Below are 25,724 nucleotides of genomic sequence, written 5' to 3'. Positions count from 1 at the left end.
TGTCTCTCTCTTCTAGCAAAGTATTCTATGGCAGATGTTCATTAAATCCAGTTTGAGATTGCGCATCTGATAACATTATATAAGTACAGATGAACAGTCTGTGTATGTAACTAATAAAGCAGAATGTATTTTATAGAAATTGTGGATGTGTGTGAAATGTTTCAAAGCACCCTGCATGGCACCTAACAGTACCATGAAGCTAGTGTCTTCTTTTTTTTTTTTAGGCCAGCATCTTTCATGCATTTCGGTGTCAAAACATTTTTCAGAACCACATGCAGGAGACAGATTTTGATGCTGCCTCCTTATATACAGGTGAAACTCGGAAATTAGAATATCGTGGGAAAGTTCATTTATTTCAGTAATTCAACTTAAAAGGTGAAACTAATATATGAGATAGACTCATGACATGCAAAGCGAGATATGTCAAGCCTTTATTTGTTATAATTGTGATGATCATGGCGTACAGCTGATGAAAACCCCAAATTAACAATCTCAGGAAATTAGAATATTAAATAAAATCAGAAAAACAAGGACTGCAAATAGAGCCATATTGGACCTCTGAGAAGTAGAAGCATGCATATGTACTTAGTACTTGGTTTGGGCCCCTTTTGCATCAATTACTGCCTATCAGCCTGTGGCACTGCTGAGGTGTTATGAAAGACCAGGATGCTTCAATAGCAGCCTTCAGCTCTTCTGCATTGCTCGGTCTTATGTCTCTCATCTGTCTCTTGGCAGTGCCCCATAGATTCTCTATGGGGTTCAGGTCAGGCGAATTAGCTGGCCAATCAAGCACAGTAATCCCATGGGCATTGAACCAGGTTTTGGTATTTTTGGCAGTGTGGGCAGGTGCCAATTCCTGCTGGAAAATGAAGTCAGCATCCCCATGAAGAATGAAGTGCTCCAAAATCTCCTGGTAGACGGCTGCATTGACCCTGGACTTAATGAAGCACAGTGGACCAACACCAGCTGATGACATGGCTCCCCAAATCAACACAGACTGTGGAAACTTCACACTGGACTTCAAGCATCTGGCATTGTGTCCCTCCCCGTTCTTCCTCCAGACTCTGGGTCCTTGGTTTCCAAATGAGATGCAAAAGCTGTTCTTATCAGAAAAGAGATTTGCTCTATTTGCAGTCCTTATTTTGCTGATTTCATTTAATATTCTAATCATCACAATGATAACTAATAAAGGCTTGACATATCTTGCTTTGCATGTCATGAGTCTATCTCATATATTGTTGTTGTTTAGTCGTTTAGTCGTGTCCGACTCTTCGTGACCCCCTGGACCAGAGCACGCCAGGCACTTCTGTCCTCCACTGCCTCCCGCAGTTTGGTCAAACTCATGCTGGTAGCTTCGAGAACACTGTCCAACCATCTCGTTCTCTGTCGTCCCCTTCTCCTTGTGCTCTCCATCTTTCCCAACATCAGGGTCTTTTCCAGGGAGTCCTCTCTTCTCATGAGGTGGCCAAAGTATTGGAGCCTCAGCTTCAGGATCTGTCCTTCCAGTGAGCACTCAGGGCTGATTTCCTTCAGAATGGAGAGGTTGGATCCTCTTGCAGTCCATGGGACTCTCAAGAGTCTCCTCCAGCACCAGAATTCAAAAGCATCCATTCTTCAGCGATCAGCCTTCTTTATGGTCCAGCTCTCACCTTTTAAGCTGAATTCCTGAAATAAATGAACTTCTCCACAATATTCTAATTTTCCGAGTTTCACCTGTATACTGGCCACATTCACAAAACACACTTAAAACACTATTGTTTTAAATAGTCATGGCTTCCCTCAAAGAATCCTGGGAACTGATTTGCTAAGAGGGCTGATGTCAGGGAACTGACATCGGAGCTAGAGGCGGAGGGAAGGCTCTTAAATGATGCTGGAGAAGGGCCCAGCAGGGAGAGATGCAGCTCCGCAGATGGGGAAGCAAATCAGCGCAACACCAGGGATATAGAGGGGCTGATGGGGGAATCGGCGAGAGGGCTCCAGGACTCTTCACCGGACACCAGCGGGGAGAGCACGGGTCCTCCGCTACCCACGCCCACCCTGCACAGAAGACTTCCGCGCAGAGAGAGTAGGAGGAGACTGGGTGTCAAACAACTTTTATGTTGGAAAAGATTTAAGAAACGCCCACTGACGGATTCTGCTAGCGACTGAGGCAGCCACGAATTGAAGGGCTATGCAGACAGAAAAGTTTAACAAGGCAACATAACCAGGAGAGGCAGCAACTTACGCATGAGCAACCCCATACCCATTACAGCTGAGAACCCCTTTTCTGCTCCCAGAGCAGTTTATCAATCCCTCTTCACAGGGAACTCTGGGAATTGTAGCTCTGTGAAGAGACTAGTGGGTCTTCTAACAACTCTCAGCACCCTTTGATGGGAGCAGTGGTTGAGGCGAGAGAGCAGGCAGAGCTGCAGGCAACATGACCACCAGTCAGAAGCATCAGGACTTCATGGCTGAGCCCATGGGGGACAAGTCTCTTGGTACTTTAGCTGGCATTGGAGATGTACTTGGCAGGAAGCTGGAAGACAAAGGCTTTGACAAGGCGTACGTGGTTCTGGGACAGTTCTTAGTGCTGAAGGACCTCTTCCGCGAGTGGCTGAAGGACACATGCGGTGCCAACGCCAAGCAATCCAGAGACTGTTATGGCTGCCTGAAGGAATGGTGTGATGCTTTCTTGTGATTGTTGGCCAAAGCCTGGTGGATGCTGTGAGGGCTTTTGTAGTTGAATAGAGATTGTTTCTCCCCATCTCTCTCAGCACCTACTTCTTATAAACCTTCCAACATCTACACAAGCTGCTGAGGGCTATTGCTCCCAACACTGGGGCAGGGTGGGGGGAAGCCACGGCTGCCTTTTAATGTAACTGAATCTTTTTTCCTCCAGGGAGAGGATTGAGAAACATCAAATGTTCTAAACATCAAGTAGGTCGTTGTTTTTTACGTGGCTTTAATAGCACCCCCCCCCTCACTGTTAGGCCACCCAACTCCAGAACCAGACCTGCCTGCTAACAATAATGGAAGTTCCCCTACTACCTTTGTTTGAGCTCCAGTTAGACTGAGATTTACCCGTCAATTCTGAAGACAAAAGATGTTATTAGGATTATTACAGTGGTGCCCCGCAAGACGAATGCCTCGCAAGACGAAAAACTCGCTAGACGAAAGGGTTTTGCGGTTTTTGAGCTGCTTCGCAAGACGAATTTCTCTATGGGCTTGCTTCACAAGACGAAAACGTATTGCAAGTTTGTTTCCTTTTTCTTAAAACCGTTAATACCCAGGGTGCATTGCTTGAAGAGGTGCAGTTGCGACTTGACTTCGAGGAGCAACTCATAGCACGTGGTGTGGTAGTATTTTTTGAAGTTTTTGAAGACTTTGCTGCTTTTTGAAGCTTTCCCAAAACTTCTTTTGCAGCCATTTGGTAAGTTAAACTTTTAAAACTTTTTTGGGGGGTTTTGGATTTTGGGTTGGGGTGTTTGGAAATCAAGGACTTGGTGTTGGGGAGGGGTTTGTAAGAATCTGGAAGCTTGTGTGTTTTTTTCCTGCATTTTTTGTGACCATTGGGCCACTCTGCTGGTTTTTTTTTTAAAAAAAACTGGGTTTGAATTTCTGTGTGGTGGGTGGCTGGGGGAACAGTTGAGGAGGGGTTTGCAATAATTTGGAAGCTTGTGTGGTTTTTTCTGCATTTTTATGATTTTCTGTGACCATTGGGCCACTCTGCTGTGTTTTTTTTAAAAAAAATTCTGGGTTTGAATTTCTGTGTGGTGGGTGGCTGGAGGAACAGTTGGGGAGGGGTTTGCAACAGTTGGGGAGGGCCTGGGGGAACAGTTGGGGAGGGGGTTGCAACAGTTGGGGAGGGGGTTGCAACAGTTGGGGAGGGGGTTGCAACAGTTGGGGAGGGGCTGGGGGAACAGTTGAGGTTTTTGAAGACTTTGGTGATTTTTGAAGCTTTTCCAAAACTTCTTTTGCAGCCAATCGGTAAGTTAAAGTTTTAAAACTTGGGGGGGGTGGTTGGATTTTGGGTTGGGGTGTTTGGAATTCAAGGACCTGGTTCTGGGTTTGAATTTCTGTGTGGTGGGTGGCTGGGTGCTTTTGAATTTTTTGGAATTGAAGCACTGATTTATTTATTTTTGGGGGTTTGCGAAGGTAGGAGCTGTGCTGCCATGGGACCCAAGAAGACTGCTGCTGCAGAGGCCGGCGAGGGGAAGAAGGCGAAGGTTACGCTGGAAATGAAGAAGGAGATCATCCGGAAGCACGGCGGTGGAATGCGTGTGACAGACCTCGCCAGGGAGTACGGGAGGAATCCATCGACCATCGGGACCATCCTGAAGGTGAGGGAGAAGATCCTTGCGACTGATGCAGCCAAGGGAGTCACCAGGATCGTGAAGAACCGCCCAGCTGTTCTGGAGGAGGTGGAGAAGTTGCTGCTCATCTGGTTAGAAGAGAAGCAGCGTGTAGGGGACACAGTGACTGAGGCCGTCATTTGTGAGAAGGCCAAGGCCTTGCACGCAGACCTCGTCCGGGAACAGCCAGGAACCTCAGGCGAGCCAGAAGTCTTCAAGGCAAGCAGAGGCTGGTTTGACCGGTTCAAGACAAGATCTGGAATCCACAGCGTGGTCAGGCATGGAGAGGCTGCAAGTTCTGATGTTTCTGCGGCTGAAGACTTTGCAGCGGAGTTCCTGGAGGTTGTGACGACGGAGGGCTACGTTCCACAGCAGGTCTTCAACTGTGACGAGACCGGGCTGTTTTGGAAGAGGATGCCCAAAAGGACTTTCATCACACAGGAGGAGGCCACGTTGCCTGGCCACAAGCCCATGAAGGACCGTCTGACCCTGCTCTTCTGTGCCAACGCAAGCAGCGACCTGAAGATCAAGCCCCTGCTGGTGTACCACTCGGAGAACCCACGGGCCTTCAAGAAACACAAGGTCGACAAGGAGCAGCTGAGTGTCATGTGGCGATCCAACAGTAAGGCTTGGGTCACACGTGTGCTGTTTGTGGACTGGGTCAATCTTGCTTTTGGCCCTGCTGTCAAACAGTACCTGCTGGACAACGACCTGCTGCTGAAGGCTTTGCTTCTGATGGACAATGCTCCTGCTCATCCTAAAGGCCTTGAGGAGGACTTGTTGGAGGAGTTCAGCTTCATCAGCATCATGTTCCTGCCGCCTAACACCACGCCACTGCTCCAGCTGATGGATCAGCAGGTCATCGCCAATTTCAAAAAACTCTACACCAAGGAGCTTTTCAGGCGATGCTTCGAGGTGACTGATTGCACCACCATCACCCTGCGGGAATTCTGGAAGGACCACTTTGACATCGTCACCTGCTTGAAGATGATCACCACGGCCTGGAATGGGATCAGCCAGAGAAATTTGAATTGCGCTTGGCGCAGCCTGTGGCCGGACTGCGTGGCACCAAGTGACTCTGATGCACCAGAGTCAACAGTGGTGCAGGACATTGTTGCCTTGGGGAGGACCATGGGCCCTGGAGGTCACAGAGGAGGACATCAGCGAGCTGGTGGAGGAGCACGACCACGAGCTGACCACCCAGGAGCTGGTCGAACTGCAGGCAGAGGCTGCGCAGGAGCAGGCCTCGCTGGAAGAGGAGGAAGCAACTGAGGAATGGCCGTCCTCCAAAGAACTGAGGGACATTTGCCTGAAGTGGAAGGATGTGCAGGCTTTTGCACAGCGGCACCACCCTGACAAGCACGTGGCACATGACCTCGCGAACACTTTTGATACGAGGGTCATGTCGCCTTTCAGGGAGGTGCTGAAAAGGCGGATGAAGCAGCAGACCATGGGCAGGTTCTTCAGCAAGAAGCAAAGAGTGGAAGAGGAACCTTCTTCGAGTGGTCCCCCAGAGTCTTAGAAAATGTACTGTACACTTTGTTGATTTTTAAATGTTTTTCTGTCATGTTTAGAAACTTACTTGTTCCTTCAATTTTTGAAATGCTCTTTACAGTATGTGTGACTTTAAAGAGCACTTAATAAACTCTTGTTGTACCAAATTTGGCTTTGTTTGGACTTTTTTTGACCATAGGAACGCATTAATTGAATTTCAATGCATTCCTATGGGAGTTCGTGCTTCGCAAGACGAAAAATTCGCTAGACGAAAAAACTCGCGGAACGAATTAATTTCGTCTTGCGAGGCACCACTGTATTTTTGTGAGTTCTCTCCAGTATTTGATCCCCGCTATAATTTTTATGCTACTCAGTTTATTGGCAAGAACCAAAAATCAGCTGTGTTAACTAAAACGACTCCTCTCAGCACCCTTAACAAACGGCAGCTCCCAGAATTCTTTGCAGAAAACCATTACCAGCTAACGCTTGTTCTAATCAGTAAACCCAAATAAAGTAATGGACCCAAGTTAGTCTCGTTCATTAATTTCAGTGTATCTACTCTGAGTAGGACTAGCATTGGCTACAGCCCATTGCTTATGAATGGATCACACAGAATTCAAGCACAAAAGGCAGGAGCAGATGTTTTATTGCAACCCATGGACTTGTAAGGCAGCCTCTTGTGGCATACTGTTTTGCAGGAAGATTAATTTGTCAGTATGCAGCAGCTTTAGACAGAATGCCTTCTTCCCAAGACAAAAGGGGAGGGGGAATCCTCAAACACTAAGTAACATCTCCTGCACCTTTGGAGCATCTCTGTAACAAGTAGATCTTGGTACCTTGTTTCACCCCGAAAATAAAACCATATTGATCATAACCGTGGTCAACTCATCTTCGTGTGAGAAAGATGAGGAATATAGTGTGGTTGCCCCCCAAATCCATTTTGCTTCGAAGTCAGACTTTTCGTCCACTTAACTCAGTACAGTCCACTCTAAAGTAGGCGAAATTCTGCCACTGTCCACCAGACAATGGTGAACTCCTAATTCCTATCAACCTCAGCCACCCTATTTCAGTGGTCAGGGAGGATGAGAGCTATGATTCAGCACTGTCTGGAGGGCCACAGCTTCCGCACTCCTTGTCTACTCCAGGGATACAGGCAGCAAATGGTCATTTCCCAGGCTGGCAACTCAGAAGCATTTTTAACTGGTGATGTCAGCAGTTCAGCCTGGGACCTTCTGCATATCCAGTCTCTGCTCTTCCACTAATAATCTAGGGCCTCTCAGTTGTAAATAAACCCACTCTACAACCACCTCAAAGTAAAAAGTAAAAAATGCTCAATTTCACTTCTGTTGCTGCACCCATCAGCAAGGCTCAAGGTCTCTTTCACAAGTAAAAATGTCCATCTATGTTTATACAATGAAGCATGCAAAGTTAAAAACAAATATTTTATTAAGCACAGCAGCCTAGCAAGGTTGCACAAAAGAAACCATCAAGTAAGGAAGATCCCATCTTTGTAGGGAAAGCAAGACTTGCTCTGCTTGGAGGAGGAACTCCATTTAAAACCTAGAGGAGAGCAGCTCAGTCTCTTCTGCTATTTCTAAACAGAGTTTGTTGGGCTCTTGAAACAAATTCCTGCTTTCTTCCAAAGCTCACAGGTACCAGGCACTCCCACTGTCCACCCTTTGGGCTCTAGAACTCAAAGTTCCCAAACTGAGATTAACAATTGTTTGGTTTGGGCTGGGGTTTGTAGCCAATCCGGTCATGTATCATCTGCTCCCGGCTCTTATGATCAGTGCTGAGTCCCAGCGCACACTCAGCATCGCTGGCTCCCACCATGTCCACCTCCTCGCGCTTCCTACGACTCTGTGGAAACATAATTAAAGCATAATTAAAGAAAACTTCTCCAGGACAATCACATATGTACCTCCTCCGCCCATGCCATGACATGTTTTCTTTTTCAAATATAGCTGTAATGAATCTGATTCTTTGCTTTCAGATTTAAGACATTGCAAGCTGTCAAAAAATTCTGCCACAGAAAGGGGCCAAACACCTTTACTCGTGAGTGCAGGGGGCTAACATGGAGGCAACCTCAAGCATAATTTGGCATTTAGATCTGCTACTGTGTACGCACAAACACACCTTCTTGCACAGGAATACAAGTAGCCATTTTATACCAAATTGGACCATTGTTTCATCTTGTTCAGTATTGTCTACTCTAACTAACAACAATATTGCAGGATTTCAGGCAGGGAGTCTCCCAGCCCTACCTGGGAGACTGAACTTGGGAGCTTCTGCATGCAAAGGAAATGCTTTACAGCTGAGCTTATGGTCATGGAACAAAACACAGGAAGCTGCCTTTTACAGAGTCAGACCATTGGATCCACTTAGCTCAGTATTGTCCACCCTGTTTGGCAGCACTTCTCCACGGTTTCAGGCAGGAAGCCTCTTCCAAACTTACTTGGGGATACTCACAATTGAACCTGGGACCTTCTCAATGCAAAGAAAACCCTTTGACACTGAGCTGCGACCTTTTCCCCAGCCAACAACCTTTTATTAAAACAAGCAAATGGCAGCCCTGAGGAGCCAGTGTTCTTTCTCCGTACTGTGCATAATTTTATAAGCTTGTTTGTGCATGTTCCACCCAAGTAAGAACAGTGGGGGGGGGGACTGCGCCCAACTCCAGCGGGTGGCTCTACCTCACCGCCTGTTTACTATACTCGGTACCCTCCTGAGTGGGAGAGAGAAGACCGGGCCTTGCAGCTCAATAACAAACAGGATGGCTACTCCCCTTGTGAGGAGAAACAGGTTTTTAAAAAAGAAAAGAGAAAGCAAGGCCAAGAGAATCTCTAAGCATGTGCAGAGTGCGCAAACAACAACACCAACACCGAAGAAAGGTGGGCAAGGAGCGCCTTGCCGTCCCGCAACCAACCAACCAACCAACCACTCACCCCAGTGGCATAGCGTGGGGGGTGCAAGGGGGGCAGGCCGCACCGGGCGCAACATCTGGGGGGGGGGGCGCGCTCGCTGCCTCCGGAGTCGCCGAAGAGCCTCGGGCGCAGGCTGTAGCGGAGCCGCATGTCTCGCGGAACCGACGAGCTGTGCGCGCGCCCGGGCTGAAGGCGCCCGGCAGGCAGCGGCTCTCAGTGCTCGCCGCGGAGGACGCGCCAGGCAGCCCCTCCTCACAGCCCCGCCTCCGCCGGTGCTGCTGCCGCTGCTGGACCGTTGCATTTTCCTCGCCTCTCTGCCCCCCTCCTCCTCCGGGCAAGCGGCGTCGTTTGGGCAGCAGCGCCAGCAGCAACTCGCAGGTTAGGGGTTAGGGGGGCGCAAATTACGTGCCTTGCCCCGGGTGCTGACAACTCACGCTACGCCGCTGACTCACCCACCTCGAGTTCCTTGCGGGCGCCGTCGAACTCCTCGATGTCGTCCAGCTTCAACTCAAGCCGCGTCGGTTTCCGCCGCAGCATCTTGCAAGCAGACCTTTCCCCACACTGCGGCTCTCTCGCACGTGCGCAGCAGCTCCCCGCTCTTTTCTTCACCTGCACCTCTAGTTCAGACGCCGACGCCAGAGGCTCGATCCCACCACGCCCCACGTCGCCAGCCAGCAACCCGGAAGCTCTCGCTCCGCATAACCATGGAGCTCCAGGGAAGCTAGAGCGGCCCACTCTCCGGGATGGAATGGAAAGGCATCATTGGCTGTGGCGCTCTGCAAGGGCGGGGGAAGCCGCTGTGCCGGAAGTGTTTGTGGGGAGCCCGTTGCGTGTGATTCCCCCACTACAGAGCCCCGGTCTGAGAGCAGGGGTCGGGAAAGCGCCATGGCTGCGTCGCGGATCGCCGCGGTGAATAAGGCAGGGGGTTTGAAACTGGGATAGAATGTGGTTTCTTTGTTTAAAAAACGTGTATCTTTTCATAGAAATGATAAAATGAAAAATCTGTTTGAAAGACACCAGTGCCTACTTATTTACTGCAGTGACTAACGTAACCTCACGTCGGTAGTAAAAGTTTTTAGAGCGTAACGGATTGTATCCAACTAAAGCTCAATTCAAGGTTGGACTCATTTGAATTAATGAATATGACTCGCTTGCGGCTGTTAATTTCAGTGGCTCTCCTCTTTCAGTTGAGCTGAGTTGGGTGCAACTCAACGCTTCAGCTTCTGCCACAAAAGGCAAAATGTTATGCTTTAAGAGTTCTAATATTTCTGCTGCATTAAAACAACAAGGCATTCTTTGCCACCTTAAAGACTAACAAACGTTGTTGTTTCAAAACCACCTATTAGAGTGGACTTGTAGTCCATGAAAGTTTATGCCAGAATAAATATATATATATATATGTTAGGATTGTATCCAGTGCTATCTCTACACGGAGCAGACCCACTGAAATGAATAAACATAACCAATTCAAGCCCATTAGTTTTATTGGGCCTACTCAGAGCAAGACATGGATTTCCTTTGCTTTTAAAGTACAGTGGTACCTTGGGTTAAGAACTTAATTCGTTCTGGAGGTCCGTTCTTAACCTGAAACTGTTCTTAACCTGAGGTACCACTTTAGCTAATAGGGCCTCCTGCTCCCGCCGTGTGATTTCTGTTCTCACCCTGAAGCAAAGTTCTTAACCCGAGGTACTAGGTCTGGGTTAGCGGAGTCTGTAACCTGAAGCGTCTGTAACCTGAAGCGTCTGTAACCTGAGGTACCACTGTACCATGATACTCATGGACTAACAGGACTGTTCCTGTGGAATATTTTATGTTAGTCACTGTAATAAATATATTACCAAACAGTATAATCCTTAACAATGTCAACTCACAAGAAAGTCCTATTGAGTTCAGTAGTGCTGACTCCCACAGAGGTGGGCTTAGGGTTTTAGCCTTAATGATTAACAGTATGCTGGGATTCAAAACAAAATTGTCTCATGTACTGTTTGATGGGGTGGGGGCTGTCAGATGTGCGCAGATGTCATGAGTCAGGAGTATAGGGGGAGGGGAGCTGGTTACTGCCTTTTGGCTCCATTCCTCTCCAGCCTCCTCTTCTGCCTCAGTCTGGACTGCTCTCTGCCCCATGTCTCTTCCTGCTCACTAAAGCCTGTTGCCTCTTCTCCCTCTGACCATGCATCGCTGCCCCCCTGGCTCTGAGCCTTCTTCCCCAGTTCTCTGCATCAAGCCAGCCCATGACAGCAGGTGGGGGAAAATCCAAATTTGCTCTCTTCCTTCTCCATGTAGGCTACTGCTGAGTTTCCTTCTTGCAGGGTTCAAAAACAAAGGCTTCAGATCAAGGGGATGCTCCTCCAGCCAAGAAAGCCCCAATTTTCTATGGGAGCTTAGAGGAGAAAGAGCAAGAGCGTCTCCTCAAAGGGGAGTCTGGGTTGATGGGCAAGGATGCAGTCAAAGCAGCTATTGAGGCTGGCAACATCAATATCACCAGTGGTAAGAGATGGTAGTGAGCTGACTGGGAGATGGAAGGAAAAGGATGGAGGGAAGAACTGCTTAGTGGGGCTGATAATTTGTTTAGAATGCTTGCAAGCAGGCCATTTTCAGCAAATGCTCTCAGAGAAGTTCTCAGTTCAATACTAAAATTACAATTAAATCAGGAAGTCCTTTAAAACAAATCACACTAAAGCATTACACAGCATAATGAGATTAAACGAGATGCTGACATAAAACCACATGCAAACAAAGAAGACATTCACTTGGTGCTGACAGAATGCCACAACTAAGAAGCCTGTGTCATTGTCCACCATACTTCCAAGGGTGGTAGGACCTAGAATATATCTTAATGTTTGGGTGGGTTCATGTGGGAACAGGTAATCTTTCAACTAGCCTGGCCCCAACCCATTTGGGGCTTTGTAGGTCAAAATCTGCACTTTGGCTTGAGCTTGGCAATGAACTTTAATCCAGTGTATCTCTTTAGGACAGGCAAAATAGGTTCCATATGACCAGTCCCATTTATTTGCTTTAACTGTAGTTTCCAAGCAATCTTCAAAGGCAGCCCCAAGTACAGTGCGTTATAGTAATCAGCCCATGGATAAATGTGACCAGGCTATCTTTATCCCAGGGATGCTATCAGTTATACATACAGTGGTACCTCCAGTTACAAACCTAACCCGTTCCAGAGGTCCGTTCGTAACCGGAAACCGCTCGTAACATGAAGTGCGCTTCCGCTAATGGCACCTCCCGCTGCTGCCGCACCACCGGAGCGTGGTTTCTGCTCGCATCCCGGGACAAAGTTCACAATGAGGGGCATCTACTTTCGGGTTAGTGGAGCGCGTAACCCGAAGAATTTGTAAGGGGGACGGTTCGCAACATGAGGTACCACTGTAGTTCTTTACAGGAGAAAGCAAGCAAGAGACAAATCCCTGCCCTGAGGTCTTTATAATTTAAATCTAGATAGGGGTAGCAAAAAGCAAAACACTAGATGAGAAGGAGTGTCACAGGTGGCAGCAGATCAATGTGGGTAGGTTTCGTTTCAGGGGAACAAATGCTTGTTGGCTAGCTCCTGCGCATCTGCAGATCCTATTTGTTCCCTCTGGATATAAAAATGTGTACTTCCAGTGGCCATAAGAGATTGTGCTCTCTTACCCCCCCCCCCAGCAAAACATTAATTACATTTTGCCTTTGTATGAATGTTGATTTTAAGCCATTTGGGGAGCCAGTTTTGGCTGAAAAGAGGGATAATAATAATAATAAATTTTATTTATATCCCACCCTCCCCAGCCGAAGCCGGTCTCAGGGCGGCTAACAACAATCAAATAATCAGTCAAATAGTCACACAATCTAAAAATATTTCATTATGAAAATTAATTAAATCGAATTGATGGCAACCAATTAAGCAAAATTCTGTGCAGGTTGCCAGAGGAGGGAGTCAGGCTGTGCCCTGACCAAAGGCCTGGCGGAACAACTCTGTCTTGCAGGCCCTGCGGAAAGATGTCAGGTCCCGCAGGGCCCTAGTCTCTTGGGACAGAGCGTTCCACCAGTTTGGAGCCGCAGCCGAGAAGGCCCTGGCTCTAGTTGAGGCCAGCCTAACCTCTCTGAGGCCTGGGACCTTGAGGATGTTATTATTTGCAGACCGTAGGTTTCTCTGTGGGGCATACCAGGAGAGGCGGTCCCGTAGGTACGAGGGTCCTAGGCCGTATAGGGCTTTAAAGGTTAAAACCAGCACCTTAAACCTGATCCTGTACTCCACCGGGAGCCAGTGCAGCTGGTATAGTACCGGATGAATGTGCTCTCGCAGCGAAGACCCCATAAGGAGTCTCGCCGCGGCATTCTGCACCCGCTGGAGTTTCTGGGTCAGTCTCAAGGGCAGCCCCACGTAGAGCGAGTTACAATAATCCAGTCTGGAGGTGACCGTCGCATGGATCACAGTGGCTAGGTCAGGACGAGAGAGATAAGGTGCCAACTGCTTAGCTTGGCGGAGATGAAAAAATGCCGCCTTTGTTATAGCTGTAATCTGCGCCTCCATAGAGAGGGAGGTATCGAAGATTACACCCAAACTCTTAACGGCCGGTGCTGGCACTAATTGCACCCCCGCAAGAGATGGGAGTTGCCCCCTCGATCCCATATCGTCCCGCCCCAGCCAGAGGACCTCTGTCTTCGAAGGATTTAACTTCAACCGGCTCCCACGTAACCATCCAGCCACAGCTTCCAGACATCTGGTCAGTGTGTCTGGGGCCGAGTCAGGATGGCCATCCATCAACAGATAGAGTTGGGTGTCATCAGCATACTGATGGCAACCCAGCCCAAAACTCCGGACAAGCTGGGCGAGGGGGCGCATAAAGATGTTAAAAAGCATCGGGGAGAGAATTGCACCCTGAGGCACTCCACACACCAAGGAGTGGCGTGATGACAATTCCCCCCCAAGCGCCACCCTCTGTCCCCGACCAGAGAGAAACGAGCGCAGCCATTGAAGGACTGTGCCCTGGATCCCCACGTCGGCAAGGCGGTGGTCCAGGAGTTCGTGATCGACCATGTCAAAGGCTGCTGACAGATCTAGAAGAATCAGCAGCCCCGACCTGCCTCGATCCAGCTGCCTGTGGAGATCATCTGTTAGGACGACCAGAGCCGTCTCGGTCCCATGACCAGCCCGGAAGCCGGACTGGAATGGATCCAGAGCAGATGTTTCATCCAGAAACCTACCAAGCTGTTCAGCAACCGCTCTCTCAATCACCTTACCCAGGAATGGAAGATTCGAGACCGGGCGGTAATTGGATAGATCTGAGGGATCTAATGATGTTTTCTTTAAGAGCGGACGCACCACCGCCTCCTTCAGTTCCCCTGGGAATAATTTGTTCCCCTGGGACAAATTGATGATATCCCCCAGGGGGCCCCGCACCTCGTCTGGACACGCTCTAATCAGCCATGACGGGCACGGGTCAAGAGGACAGGTGGTGGGCTTTCCAGCTTGGAGGAATCTGTCCACATCGGCTGGAGATATCCGGTCAAAGTGGTCCAATACTGGACCCGAGCACAGTCGAGGGGCCTCCAGTTCCTTTATTGTATCCAAATTGGCAGGGAGGTCATGGCGGAGCAACAGGACCTTCTCCGCAAAAAAGCTCGCAAATGCCTCACAGCTGTGTGTCAGATTGTTATTTAAATTTGGCTGTCCTTCAAGGGACGTTAAGAGACCGAATTATACTAAATAATTGCGCCGGGCGAGAGCTAGCGGATGCAATGGAGGCCGAGAAGTAAGACTTCTTAGCGGCCTTCACTGCCATCTCATAGGTTTTCATAAAAACCCTATAAGATGTTCTTGAGGCTCTGTCACGGGCACCCCGCCATACTCGCTCTAGCCGTCTGAGGTCCCGCTTCATTTTCCGAAGCTCCTCGGTAAACCAGGGAGCCCGGTTTCTGCGGGGTCGCAGAGGGCGCTTAGGTGTGATCTCATTGATGGCTGCCAGGAGCTGGGTATTCCAGCCCTCAACAAGCTCAGTCAATGAGTCGCCGGGGGAGCAAGGTCCCGCAAGGCTTGACGGAATCTATCCGGGTCCATCAGCCTCTGCGGGCGAGCCCAAATCGGCTCGCCACCTAAGCAGGGTGGGGGTGGAAAGTCAATCCTGGCTTTCAGAGCATAGTGATCAGACCATGGCACCTTCATCGAAGGAGACATGATCACATCTATACCGGCGCCAAAGATCAAATCCAGCGTGTGGCCTGCTTGATGTGTGGGGCCCGAAACAAACTGGGAGAGCCCTACTGTCGCCATGGAAGACACCAGGTCCAGAGCCAGTGAGGAGGGAGTGGCATCAGCATGGAAGTTGAAGTCTCCCAATACCAATAGGTTAGGGAACTCCAAGGCCCAGCCGGCCACCGCCTCCAGCAGGCCTGACAGGGTGGCTGCTGGTGCGTTAGGTAGCCGGTACACCAGCCAGACAGCCAAGCTCTCCTCGGAGCCCCACACTAGACCAACACATTCAATGCCGGGGATCGATGGCGGTGGTAGAGCCCTGAAAGAACAATCTTCCCGGATTAATACTGCCACCCCTCCCCCGCGGCCCACAGTCCGTGACTGGTGGAGGACGGAGAAACCCGGGGGTGCAATCTCTCGTAAGGTAACAGTTACCCCTTCGCGCACCCAGGTCTCCGTCACACAAGCCAGGTCGACTCCCTGCGAGGTAAAGAAATCTCGCAGGGTAGTGGTTTTGTTGCCTATAGACCTGGCATTGCACAACACCAGTGAAGGAGGTGAGTAATCCTTGCTCACCCTACCCTTGTCTCTCGGGATGGGGCGCAGATTGGAAGGGGTACGAGCATATCCGTATCTCGATCCCCTTCGCCTATAACATCTGCCCCCACCGCCATACCTCCCTCGCCCCTCCACGGTAGCAATCCCAAGCCTCATACTAACCTCCATTTACAAAATAGAAAACAAAACAACCAAAACAATTATGCCCAAACAAAACCAGTCCCCACCCCACTCAAATGTCCAACCCCAAAACCAAAACAAGACGGAACAAACAAAAATACATAGATAAAAACCACCATTCACGGTGGTACAACAAAGTAAACAATAAAAACACCTTTAAAACAACTTAAAATATATATAAACATCTTTAACATTTGCTGCAGATAATGAAATAATATAATATTATAAAAAACAACAACCCCCATTTAAGGTGCTGCAAATTAAAAGCAATTAAAACATTTAAAACTATTTTGTCCATTGCTGCCGGTAGCTGCTCAGTCCTCTAAACTGTAATGGTAGTGCAGGCCCCGCCCCCTAGGCCAGATGGAGTTGGCAGGAGAGGGAGCGGTCTTCCCAGCACTCACACAAGCAGCAACAGCAGCCGTCAAAGTCTTAAGCCACAGGCCTCACTGATAACATAAGCTTTGACCTGGACACTCAAGGAGCAGAGAGAGGTGACACAGCATATACCACATATTGTTGCTCTTTGAATGTGGCTTCATTGGAATGAAGCAAACTTTTGAAGTGAGGGTCAAGTGTTGAGGCTTTGTAGGGTCCTGTTGGGGTTGTATTTCCTATAACCTTTGGCTTTCTACTATGATCAGGTGAAGTTTTTGACTTGGAAGAGCACATCAGCGAGCGCCAGGCAGAGGTCCTGGCAGAGTTTGAGCGCCGGAAGCGTGCCAGGCAAATCAATGTTTCCACAGATGACTCTGAGGTCAAGGCCTGCTTACGAGCCCTCGGGAAGCCCATCACACTTTTTGGAGAGGGCCCTGCAGAAAGGAGGGAGAGGTGAGAGAGGATGAAATTGACTTGCTCTCACTTCCTTTTCCAGTTCATTGATGTGACTCATATAAACAAAGGCAAGTTAATCTTCACTTTATTTCTCAACAGGCTACGTAACATTCTGTCTGTGGTTGGCACAGACGCATTGAAGAAGACCCAAAAAGAAGATGAGAAGTCCAAGAAATCAAAAGAGGAGGTAATAAATTTTAAAGTGTGTTATGAGTGACAGCAGCTCTGGGGTTTCAAATGGGAGTCTTCACAAACCCTGGGAGCTCACACTTTCCCACTGAGCTCCGACCTTTCCCCTTAGCTATAAATGTGTGCCCACTATAGTACCCAAGTCTCACAAGAGATACCCACCCCTTTAATGTTTCATTTCTCTTAGTATCAGCAAACCTGGTACCACGAAGGACCAAATACCTTGAAGACGGCCAGACTGTGGATCGCCAACTACTCCCTCCCTCGGTAAGGGGCTGGGATTGAGAAATGCTAACGCAAACATTGATGAGGCCTTGTATATCTATTGTCCCTAACTAGAGTGGTGGTGATGGTTGAGAAATGGGGGATTTCAAACCCACCTCAAAAGACAGATGGCACGTGGCAGAAGAATTGTCACCATTACAACTTGTAGGCCTCTGCAAGGGTTGAATATGGGCAAGACCTGGTTGCATTAATTTTTGTTCCCTTCACAGGGCAATGAATCGATTGGAGGAAGCCCGGCTGCTCAAGGAGGTCCCTGAGGCCACACGGACTTCCCAGAAACAGGAGCTGCACAAATCTCTAAGGGTAAGTGGGACCCATCTCTGCTATGACTTAAAAGTTCTGGGCACTGGGCTGCTGCAGCCCAGAAGGCCCCCGAGATGCTGAGGTTCAAATGAGCTTGCAGAAGGCTTCTGTGCCTCTGCTCCTCCTCAGCATAATTCAATGGTAGATCAAATGCTTTGCATGTGGATGATCCCAGGTTGACTCCCTGGCATCTCCATCTCCTGGACAAGGAAAGATCTCTGCTGGTTGCTTGGAATTCAGCTGCCAGTTCAGAGCACATAACATTGCACTAAATGGGTCCCACAATTCAGCTCAGTAGGAAACACTACTGGGGGTGAGGTGGGGGAGCAGCCTGGGCAGGAAACGTCATCTCTTTTCTTTACCATCTCAGCGCCATCTCATTTTATTGAGCCCTTCATTTCCTCTGGTGGCAAAATATTATCTTTTTTTGTTGTTTTTCTTTCAGTCTTTGAATAATTTCTGCAGCCAAATTGGAGACGACCGCCCTATCTCCTATTGCAACTTCAGCCCCAACTCCAAGCTCCTGGCTACAGCTTGCTGGTAAACTTTGTTCTGCTTTTCATTATGTCCCTCCCAATCCTGCTAAGTTCTCCTATAGTGCACAGGAGAGGCTGCCTGAGCTGTTGGGAGCAGTCATAGAATCATAAAATTGTAGAGCTGGAAAGGATCCCGAAAGTCATCTTGTCCAACGCCCTGTAATTAGCAAGTTCTGGAAGGCTATTGTGGGAGTAGTTTTTAGAATGTGATAGTTCTGTGGGTGCATTTTATCATTTTGTTGAAGGTTGTTTTTAGACTTGCTATCTTCTGTTTTGTTTTTAGACTTGTTATCTTGCAACTGAATTTTGCTTGGTTTTTATATGTGTTTGGGTTTTTTTTTACTCTCTTAGCTTCCTTGATTGCTTTTGTTTGATTGGTTTTGTTTGTAAAACAGAAAGACAAGGGATAGAAAACATTTTAAGATAAAATAAAATGCCAGTCAGTTTTCCTTCTGCCTTTTCTCTCCCAGGAGTGGCCTCTGTAAACTGTGGTCAGTGCCGGATTGTAATCTCATCTGCACTTTGCGAGGTATAGTATCTGACTCCCACCGCACCCATTGCCAAAGCAGCCTGCTTTTCTCTTATCTTCCCTCAAATGACTGGAGCAATTACAGTATATGGCTGATTAGGAGCATAAGGCTACATGGGTGGGAGGCTATGAATTTTGAGAGTGGTGCTGTGCAAACTTCTTCCTTTATTTGTTTGTCCCCCTTGGGCTTGGGTGAGATGGCATTCCTTTCTGGAAGACAGCCTTGACTCTAATAATCAGTGTTGGGAGTCATATCCTATAGGTCCACTGCTTAGCTGCTGACTAATTCAGAGCATGGGAACGTCAGACCCGTGGGCCACATGTGGCCCTCACAGCCTCTCTGGCCCTTGGGGCTCTCTTCAAACTGCACCAACCCTGCTTGGCACCCTCCTTTAGTGTTTTTACTTGGGTGGAATGTGGCCTTGAATTCTGATCAGGCCTGGAAGGAGACTAGAAATGGGAGTGTGAAGGCAGGTAGCCTACTATACAAAGGGAAAAGCTGCATTTGTTGCTCCACCTTCTTTTGCTTTTGGCCCCTCCCACTATTGGCATGCAGCAGAAGACACTCAAGAAGGGCGTGAAGCAGGGAGAGTGAAGTGTGTGGCCTGAGGGGAAAGAGTGAATTAGTGTGGGGAGAGTGCCAAGGACCAAAGTGGAAGGCCTTGAGAGCCACATTTGGCTTACAGGGCCAAGGTTCCCCACCCCGGCTTTAGCACAAAAACTAAATTTGGAGTGATTCCCAGTCAAAGAGTCTCTTCGGAGCAATAGGAAGAGGCCCAGACTCAGACAGAGGAAGCAAGCTTAAAATTGGCTGGCTCTCAAACTGTCTGTCTGTCTCGTCTGTTCCCAAGGGCACAACACCAACGTTGGAGCCATTGTCTTTCACCCAAAGGCAACCATCTTCCTGGACAAGAAGGACGTCAACCTGGCTTCATGCGCAGCAGATGGCTCTGTCAAACTCTGGAGTCTTGAAAGGTACGCCTGGGCCCAGGAAAATCAGTTGCCTTCCCTTCCTTATTTTATTGGCTGCTGCGGGTGGTAGAGAAAAATATTAAAGAATGGCTTCCTGCTTAACCTCCTTCTGCAACAAACAAAACACTAACACAAGTGATTGAGGCAGGGGCATGACCACACCATACTTTTAAAGCACATGGCTCCCCCCAAAGAATCCTGGGAGCTGTAGTTTGTTACAAGTGCTGGGAATTATAGTCCTGTGAGGGTGAACTATAGTTCCCAGAGTTATTTTGCTGTGGGTGCTTTTGGGGGCCTGATCCAGCAGTGCTCCTCTCTCCTTATAATGAGGCTTCTTTTCTGTGTTACTGTTTCTAAACCTTTATAGAGACACGAGTTTGCTTGGCTTATTGGTTGTGCCCCCTGGCCCAAACTGTGAGGTGGGGGGTTCCCACTTCTCCCCCATGTCATACTTGTCTTACTTTTTACACCTCTTGTCTTGCTATGTCCCCAGATAGGCTGCATTTGTTCCAACAGTCAAGGCACTGTGACTCTTGGGGAAGGCAGTTGATTCTGTCAGTGCGTTATCCAAGGAAACAGAGAGAGAGCAGATTCTTTAATTGGGCCTCAGGGAAGAGGTTTATTTCTGTCAGATACTGTTGCTGTGGGCCGAAGCATCAGTGGTGGTAAATTCGCACTCCTTCTCTCAGTCTTGGGTGCCTGTGAGGTCATAGAATCATAGAATCATAGAATTGTCAAGTTGGAAGGGACCACAAGGGTCATTGAATCCAACCCCCTGCAATGCAGGAATCTTTTGCTCAAACTCATATTTAGTGATAGATTTTTTCCCACCTGTTGAACTCGAGACCCTCTTATGCAACAGTAAGGGACCTGTGGCCCATGGGCCTGACTGGGCCTGGCAGGGAACCTGATATGGCCCATGGGGCCATTTTTGCCAAGCCACACCTGCCCCACCCCTGACATCTTGTATAACATGGGGCAGGTAAAGACACGGCCGCAAAAGGAACAAGTAGAAGAGCTTTAAAACATGTTGTTCTGGGGCCATTCTGTGGCTTGTTATATTGATGTCAAATTCAAACCCCACTGGGCTAGGCTTCCTTCTGGAGTTCCCTGAGTTCCTTCACCTTTTGTTTAAGAAAGTCAGGGTTGCGTGTACAGGACTGGATCATTCCAGCAACAAGGGGGCTCAATCAAACTGAAGAGAGCAGCTACAGTAAGTGGAGCTGGTCTAGTAGCTCTTATACTTGAGGAAGTATTAGGACTTCCTCCTGCCAATGAGGTTACTGGTTCACTATCCAGTTGCTTTCTTTTGGAACACAGGGTTGTAGACCCATTGAAATGCATGGACATGCATTAATTTCACTGGGTCTACTCTGAAATGAACTGAATTGAATACAACCCCATAGGAAGCTGCTTTATAGCAAGCCAGACTAATTGCCTCTCAAGGCCACTGTTGTCTGCTCTAACAGGCAGTGGCTCTCCACAGTTTCAGGTGGGAGGATTTCCCAGCCGTACTTGGAGACACCAGGGATTGAATCTGGGATTCTTTTGCCTGCAGAGTGTGTCTACCACTGAGCCACAACTGCTCTGCTTGGGCAGGCAGGGTTTTCCCTTCTGTTTCGAATGCCCTTTGATTACTTTAATATTTGTACTTTGCAGCCCTGGGAACAATGGGGAGTAGCCTACATGAAGCATCCCAAGCTGCCTGTGTATTTTTGCAGCCAGTCAGAGACAGCATTGTTTGTTTACTTGTGAACTAGTTTTGCAAAGCCCCGTCACAACATATTTTAGGCTTGAAAGGCAGCAAGCAGTGTACAAATCTTATACAGTAGTATACTATGACTAAGCTGTTAATAAAGTCATTGGATAAAGCCAAGCTAGTCTGTGAATCTTTCAATAACAACTGAAACATTTTTCTCTTCTGGGCACCCTTCAGGGGGGTCACTTACCAGTGGTGGGTGGAGTAACTACTGTAAATTTTACCTTCACACAGCAGATTAGTTTCTGTACACACCCCCCCCCCCTCTGTCCTCCAGCCAGCCAGCTGGATCCACCCATCGCACCTTTCCCTTTCTCCTATTCTGTATTGCTCCCTCTTTATTTTAGTCTCTCTTATGGGACAGTCAGCATCATCAAGAATTTGCCGTGAGATGTTGTGTTTCTTTCAGTGATGAACCAGTGGCTGACATCGAGGGACACACAGCGAGAGTAGCCCGGGTGGCATGGCATCCCTCTGGCAGGTTTCTGGGCACCACCTGGTAAGTCAGAGGAGGGGGTGCTGCCCAAAGGGCCACACATGGCACCTGGTCTAATTTCTTGTGGGTAGCAAGGAGGTGAATAAATAGGGAAATGATGTGATGGAGAAAGAGGAAGAGCAGAGAGCAGCAGAAAGAAAAGGAAGAAAAGAGAGTTCCTTCCATTGTTAGTAGTCTCACCACCACTGGCAATGCCACCACCATGGGTTACCTTCGAAATAATTCTGCCCTCGATAGAAAAACAGTTGTTGTCATCCCCTTGTGATATGTTACTTCTTTCCACTCAGCCCAGCACTCATTACACAAGACTGGAAAGTGAGAGGTCAGAATGGGAGGAAGCTGCAGTTGAAGATCCCAATACTGAGCAGAGAATTGAATTATGTGTCCTAAATGCTACACATATCCCTGTATCAGTTGGCTGATCGTCTAAGTTTGTGGGGGCCAGGGGCAGATTAGATTAATTCCATGGTCTTAGCTTGTAGTGGAGATCAGGATAGACAATCCAGCCACCTGCTTGAACTTCGGGGGGGGGGGGACCTGTTGGGGCCTTGTGAGATATTCACTTGAGTCTTTGTCTCTTCTCCACCTCCCCCCCTGCAGCTATGACCACTCTTGGCGCCTGTGGGACCTGGAGGCTCAGGAGGAAATCTTGCACCAGGAGGGGCACAGCAAAGGAGTTTACGACATCACCTTCCATGTTGACGGCTCCCTTTCTGCCACTGGGTAAATCTACATGCATGTGCAAGTCCTAACCCTCCCTGGGGGTGTCACTGAGCAAGTATCAGCCAGTCAGTAATGATGCTCATTCTTGCTAGTTCTAAAATGCCAGAAAAGAGAGAGAACTGGTTGGGATTCTACCTTCAGAAGATCCCACTCAAGTCTTCACTCCTGGAGCTAAAAAGTCACAGGGTGGAAATTCTAATGAGGGAGGGGCCATAGCTTCGATAAGAGCGTCTGCTCTGCGTGGAGAAAGTCACAGCTTCAATCCCCAATGGTTATCTTCCTATCTATAATCCTGGAGAGCAGCTGCCAGTCAGTGTAGACACTACTGAATTAGATGGACCAATGTTCTGACTCATTTCTAGGAAACTTCCTTTGTTCCTAATAGCTTGACTGTATTCCTGAGTTTATACTGCTCATTAAAATAAAAGTTTCAACTTTTTAGGGCAATATTAAGATTTGCCCCATCATTGTTCTTAATTTGCAAATTCTGATCTGGGCAGCTCTTGCTTTAGCTTGTTTGTAATTGAGTCGATCCTTCATTGTCATGTAACTATGCTTTGGAACTCCCTGCCTATTGACATTAAGCAAGCTATATAGTTGTAGGCACCTGCTGAATCCTTTTTTTTTTTTTTTTGGCTTGAAAAGCCTACCCAAGTGCATAATTTAGTTACTTTGTTTTTAAAGTTCTACTTATTTTTATGCGTGTTTATAATGCCAATGGCTTTTAGGTATATTTGCTTTTTAATTGTTCTGTAGATTTTAGCTATGTTTCACGTTCAGTTTTTGTACTCCTCTTAGATAACTTTTTGATTTAAGTGCATAATAAATATTCTAAATCTATGCAAACAAAGTGTGCTAATTAGACTTTCCTACATGTGATTTGCCAGGTAGGTCAGATCTGGGTCCTGCTTGCAAAACCTTGGAACTGCAGACAGGAGGTGGTAGTAACATGGGAGGCAATCCGAGCTGCATTGCAGAAAGGCTTTGCTCCAATTTAACAACTGTGGTTCGCAGAAGCTCCTTTGGCTCCTGTTTAGTGATGTTAAGAGGCATCCAGCCTAGGTGACAACTAAAGAGGAAAGAAGATCCAAAGATGGCTTTAAGTGATGCCTCTTATTCAGAGTGGAAGCATGGGAAGGGGGTTGTGTGAGAAAGAGATTGTTTGACGTTTTTCTCTTCCTTTCAGTGGCCTTGATGCATTTGGCCGCGTGTGGGATCTGCGCACAGGGCGTTGTATCATGTTTTTGGAGGGTCATCTCAAGGAGATCTATGGGATCAACTTTTCCCCTAACGGGTAAGAACCAATTTGCCTTCCCCTCTTGGGGTGCAGGTCTTAATATTGACACACAGACAACTAACTTCTGCTTGGAGTAGATTAATTGAAATTAATGGAACTAATTTGGTCTGCATGCACACTATACATTCAAAGCACATTTCCCACCCCAAATCACCCTGGGAATTTTAGTTTCCCCCTCACAGAGCTTATAATTCCCTATGCCCTTAGTAAACTACAGTTCCCAGGATTCTTTGGCAGAAGCCGTGTGCTTTAAATGTATGATGGGTACATAGCCTTCCCCCCTCCTCCAATATATTTTATTAAAGCTTTTTCATAATCATGTAGGATTATGAATAGGGCTGAAACTGGGAACAACCCCCTTGCACGCAAACCCGAATTCCTCCTCTTCCGTACTTCTCATAGGTACCACATTGCCACTGAAAGCGGCGACAACACCTGTAAAGTGTGGGATCTCCGCCAGAGAAAGTGCATCTACACCATCCCTGCCCATCAGAACCTGGTGACCAGAGTGAAGTTTGAACGTAAGTCTCTGTAGCTGCTAATGCCTTTTCCCAGAAACTGAGGATATATAATGGGTTGAAAAGTACCTTGTCTGTGGTTTCCATGTGCAACATAGATTCCCAAGACTTGGATATATACCGCTCCCCACCCTCCCCAAATACACTGGCTCTTGAGAATAGCCTGTATGCTCTGTCACTCACCCTCCCTCTTCCTGCATCCCCCGTTCCCTGCTTATGGTTGGCTTTTGGGTAAGGTTTTGGGGAAACTGGTAGCACTCTGGAAGTTGTTGGACTCCCATCAGCCCCAGCCAGCATAGCTAATGGTCATGGACGATGGGAGTTGTAGTTCCTCACCCCTGCTGTAAGTGGTAAATCTCTATATTACCTCCTTAGTCCTCCTCCCCACTTCCTGTTATTTTTCTCTTTCCGCCACCCAGCAAATCATGGCAACTTCCTGCTTACTGGATCTTACGACAACACAGCCAAGGTCTGGACGCACCCAGGCTCATCCCCGCTGAAAACCTTGGCAGGACACGAGGGCAAAGTCATGGGCTTGGACATCTCCCTGGACGGGCAGCTGATCGCCACATGCTCTTATGACAGGACTTTCAAGCTTTGGATGGCAGAGTAGGCGGAAGGAGCATTTCTGCCGGATTGGCCCTGCCCAGCTCCCGCAGCCAAGGAAGGCAGCCTGCTGTGACTCCCTGGGCCTCCGCTGCAGATCAGGGCATGGTTTGATGCACTTCTGGGATACTGCCTCCTCCTAACACATGCACACACCCTCTGGTCAGGCCAAGCTGAGTTTGAGAATGCCTTTCCTATTGCATTTTGCTTTAGTTGTGTACTCTCCTCTCCCTTCCCTGTGGAATTGGCTTGCATTGATCCAGCACTACCAACCTTTAGGAATACCCAGGGTGCTAACAGAGATGGTAGGGTGGGTTGTTCTGGTTGTTATTTTGGAGTGGGGTCACAGCTTCTTCTCACTCGGACAGAGACTTTTCTTGAAAAACGACACCCTAACATTAAAGCAGAGTGGCTGCTTGAAAATGGTGACGCCTGTGTGGGTTGCGTTTTTGACACATTTCTTGAGCCAAACAGCCTCTGGTGATGGGGTGCCTCCCCTGCCCCACCCATCAGTGCTCAGCTTTCCTATTATCACTCCTGCATTCATAGAATCATAAAGTTGGTAGGGACCTTAAGGATCATTAGCCCAGGAATGGTGAAACCACAGGCCCCCTAAGCCAGATGTGGCCCTCCAGGCTTCCCTGCCTGGCCCTCAGGACTCTCCCCTGGCCACAACCCTCCACAAACCATGTTTCACATCCTCCCTGAGAGTTTTTGCCTGGCAGGAATGCGTTCTTTCACTCTGATAATACTTCTTGCTTGCCTAGATGAAGGATATGGAAGGGCGTGTGTGGATATGGAAACTGGCCTGCTGCACAGAGGTAACATTTACATTAGCTGCCCTACTCATTTTTGCCTCACCCCACCTACCACTGGCATGTGGAGCTCAGAAGGTTGCCCAGAATAATTTATATGAAGCCGTGGACAGAGATAATCTGGGGGTTGGAGCTGGGTGTTCATCAGTATGAGGATACCCAGCTCTACCTCTCATATAAATCAGAACCAGTGA

General features: G+C 48.2%; 2 protein-coding genes and 1 pseudogene across 5 annotated transcripts; 2 read left to right on the top strand and 1 right to left on the bottom strand.

The window, feature by feature from the left end:
• The first annotated feature begins 2,316 nt into the window (after positions 1 to 2,316).
• On the top strand, positions 2,317 to 2,938 carry LOC308577926 (barrier-to-autointegration factor pseudogene; annotated as a pseudogene). The gene has a single exon. The product of its transcript is annotated as a barrier-to-autointegration factor pseudogene (transcript).
• Positions 2,939 to 7,253: 4,315 nt separating this feature from the next.
• LOC308578304 (anaphase-promoting complex subunit CDC26-like) lies at positions 7,254 to 9,442 on the bottom strand. The gene is made up of 2 exons (XM_081178567.1): positions 9,206 to 9,442; positions 7,254 to 7,685 (listed from the first exon to the last, which is right to left on the bottom strand). Exons 1-2 carry the CDS (start codon positions 9,284 to 9,286, stop codon positions 7,539 to 7,541), a joined length of 228 nt encoding a protein of 75 aa, XP_081034693.1. The 5' UTR covers positions 9,287 to 9,442; the 3' UTR covers positions 7,254 to 7,538.
• A 165-nt stretch (positions 9,443 to 9,607) lies between these two features.
• LOC308578270 (U4/U6 small nuclear ribonucleoprotein Prp4-like) lies at positions 9,608 to 25,142 on the top strand. 3 transcript variants are annotated; one of them, XM_081178525.1, is made up of 14 exons: positions 9,608 to 9,658; positions 11,059 to 11,236; positions 16,313 to 16,499; positions 16,602 to 16,689; positions 16,879 to 16,958; positions 17,186 to 17,279; positions 17,725 to 17,819; positions 18,286 to 18,344; positions 19,196 to 19,319; positions 21,485 to 21,574; positions 22,172 to 22,294; positions 23,481 to 23,588; positions 23,994 to 24,112; positions 24,529 to 25,142. In XM_081178525.1, the coding sequence occupies exons 1-14, from the start codon at positions 9,635 to 9,637 to the stop codon at positions 24,720 to 24,722; spliced, it is 1,563 nt and encodes a 520-aa protein (XP_081034651.1). In that variant the 5' UTR covers positions 9,608 to 9,634; the 3' UTR covers positions 24,723 to 25,142. The 3 variants fall into 3 exon arrangements, with proteins under 3 accessions (XP_081034651.1, XP_081034650.1, XP_081034652.1); XM_081178524.1 differs by having other exon boundaries at positions 9,611 to 9,667; XM_081178526.1 differs by lacking the exon at positions 9,608 to 9,658 and adding an exon at positions 9,776 to 9,866.
• The last annotated feature ends 582 nt before the right edge of the window (positions 25,143 to 25,724 follow it).

Source organism: Podarcis bocagei (assembly GCF_964188305.1).
Source record: "Podarcis bocagei genome assembly, chromosome: W".
NCBI classification, from domain to species: Eukaryota; Metazoa; Chordata; class Lepidosauria; order Squamata; family Lacertidae; genus Podarcis; species Podarcis bocagei.
This window is presented reverse-complemented; position numbering and strand designations above follow the sequence as displayed.

Excerpts from the sequence above, each read along its gene's own strand:
- LOC308578304 (XM_081178567.1), bottom strand. The coding sequence starts at position 9,286 with ATGCTGCGGCGGAAACCGACGCGGCTTGAGTTGAAGCTGGACGACATC. Across the intron at positions 7,686-9,205 it reads GCGCCCGCAAGGAACTCGAG|AGTCGTAGGAAGCGCGAGGA; the intron begins GTGGGTGAGTCA and ends ATGTTTCCACAG.
- LOC308578270 (XM_081178524.1), top strand. The coding sequence starts at position 9,635 with ATGGCTGCGTCGCGGATCGCCGCGGTGAATAAG. Across the intron at positions 16,959-17,185 it reads GCCAACTACTCCCTCCCTCG|GGCAATGAATCGATTGGAGG; the intron begins GTAAGGGGCTGG and ends TTCCCTTCACAG. Across the intron at positions 21,575-22,171 it reads AGGTTTCTGGGCACCACCTG|CTATGACCACTCTTGGCGCC; the intron begins GTAAGTCAGAGG and ends CCCCCCCTGCAG.